This window comes from Helobdella robusta, assembly GCF_000326865.2.
Source record: "Helobdella robusta unplaced genomic scaffold HELROscaffold_202, whole genome shotgun sequence".
Taxonomy (NCBI): Eukaryota; Metazoa; Annelida; class Clitellata; order Rhynchobdellida; family Glossiphoniidae; genus Helobdella; species Helobdella robusta.
In genome coordinates, this window is record NW_008704089.1 from 10951 (window position 1) to 12963 (window position 2013).

Sequence of the window (2013 nt, forward strand, 5' to 3'; positions counted from 1 at the left end):
TTAGTGATAAAAAGATTTTAAGAGAAGCAAAAAAAAATTAACTGACCACTGCTCGTGACTCACGCCCCTTTCTTCTGCCAAGAAAAAATTTCTGTCATCCGGCTGAATTGCTCTTGCGTTCCTTCCGGCGGCTTGACCACCACCAACATCACCACTGCCACCACCACTACCACCACCACCACTGCCACCACCACCTCTATAGCCCCTTAAATTACTATTATCATCACCGCCAACAACGTCATCATCCAAAATACTCTGGTCCATCAGGCCACTATCATTATTGTTGTCATCGTGTCCATCACTGAGGTTATTAATATTAGTAATTGTATTTTGATTGTTGTTTTTTGAAACATCTTTTCTCTTCTCTGCTGTGTTTAAAATGTAGTTTGAAAATTTGTCGTGAGGGATCAATCGGGAAAGCTTGAGGGGTTCGCTAAGGACGGGGCTCGAGGTGGTCGCCTGTGGCTGGAAGTCGTCTGGAAGTTCATCGAGGCGTTGAAGTCTTTGCGAGTCCATATGCAGTTGTTGTGGTTGATGATGTGGTAGATGTTGTTGTTGTGTTTCTTGGTGTATTGGTGGTTGTTGTGGTTGATGTTGTTGTGGCTGTTGTTGTTGTTGTTGTGTTTCTTGATGCATTGGTGGTTGTTGTTTGTTATTTTCTATAGAGATCGTCGGTGCTGTTGAAGATGAAGATGACGACACCAGTGACGATAAGGGCAATTGCGAGTTGACGTTACTATTAACGTAATGATGTCGCCATTTATGAGTATGGTTAATGATTTAAAGATCAGATAAGTCAGTCATTTAGCTGTCATGAAAATAAATTAAAATTCATTTTTAGCAACTGATTAATTAATATAAACCTATTTAAATAAACAGATATTTAAAAATACATTCATTTAAACGCTACCACCGCTCAAACTTTTACAACTTTACCAACTACTACCACTATTACTACTTCTACAATAACTATTACTACTACTACTACTACAACTACTACTACCTCTATCGCTACTACTGCCACTACCACTCATTACCATTTCAATGTGACGATGGCGACGATGACGTCACAATTATGACGTAGATGGTGACGTATGTTTTCAATTTTACGGACGGCGAAAAACAGGATATTTTTAATAACGTCATTTTTATTATCCATTTACGATCAATTTTAAACACACTTATAATACGAAAAACTGTAATAAAATAAAAAAACTTGCTTGCGAGTGTGTTAGTGTGTGTTGGTGTTAGTGTGTGTGTATGTGTGCCTGTATATGACTGACTGATTCGCAAATTTATCTCTAAAATTGTGGCTAATGTTTTGTTTTATAACCCCGATCAGATGTCGTGATCAATATAATATCCTTTATTTACACGTAGTTACGGAGCTCAAAAAGATACTCTGATTTTCAAGGTAATAATTTAAAATGTTTCTTCATTACGAACTTAAAACATTTTAATTATACAATGACAAAAAAATTGTAACCGCTTGCATACAACTGCTGCTACTACAGCCGCTACACTACTACAAATCTACTACTACTTCTTCTGTTAATTAACTAAAGATCAAAATATGAGTTTAGTTATTATAAAAAATATCTATTAATTACGAGAAATATAGTATGAAAAAACTCAGAAAATTTAGTGAGGAAACTGCCTCTATTTCATTGTTAGCTATCCATTTGACTTGTGGAATTTGCACAATGCAATCCACTATCATTATATACATTATTGGTATTATTATTATTATTGTTATTATTATTATTATTATTATTGTTATTCAACTCAAATAGAAACCTCACCCTGGTACTCGGCAATTCAAACTTCTCTAAATCTAAGTAATATAGAACATTAAAATACTTTCAAAATCTTAAAAACAGTTTGCATGGAAAAGCTCAATTATGATAATAAATTCATTTGAAATTTCCCCGCTAGGCTTTTTTAAAAATTTTAAACTATCGTCAATTCTTTTTATTTGGTCTGACTATTTTCATGGATGAATGACCACGGTTT

The 2013-nt window shown here is 34.5% G+C and overlaps 1 protein-coding gene across 1 annotated transcript; it reads right to left on the reverse strand.

The window, feature by feature from the left end:
* Positions 1-1215, reverse strand: HELRODRAFT_195103 (hypothetical protein; the record flags this gene model as incomplete). The annotated part of the gene is made up of 1 exon (XM_009018201.1): positions 1-1215. Exon 1 carries the CDS (start codon positions 634-636, stop codon positions 1-3), a length of 636 nt encoding a protein of 211 aa, XP_009016449.1. The 5' UTR covers positions 637-1215.
* Between the last annotated feature and the right edge of the window lie 798 nt (positions 1216-2013).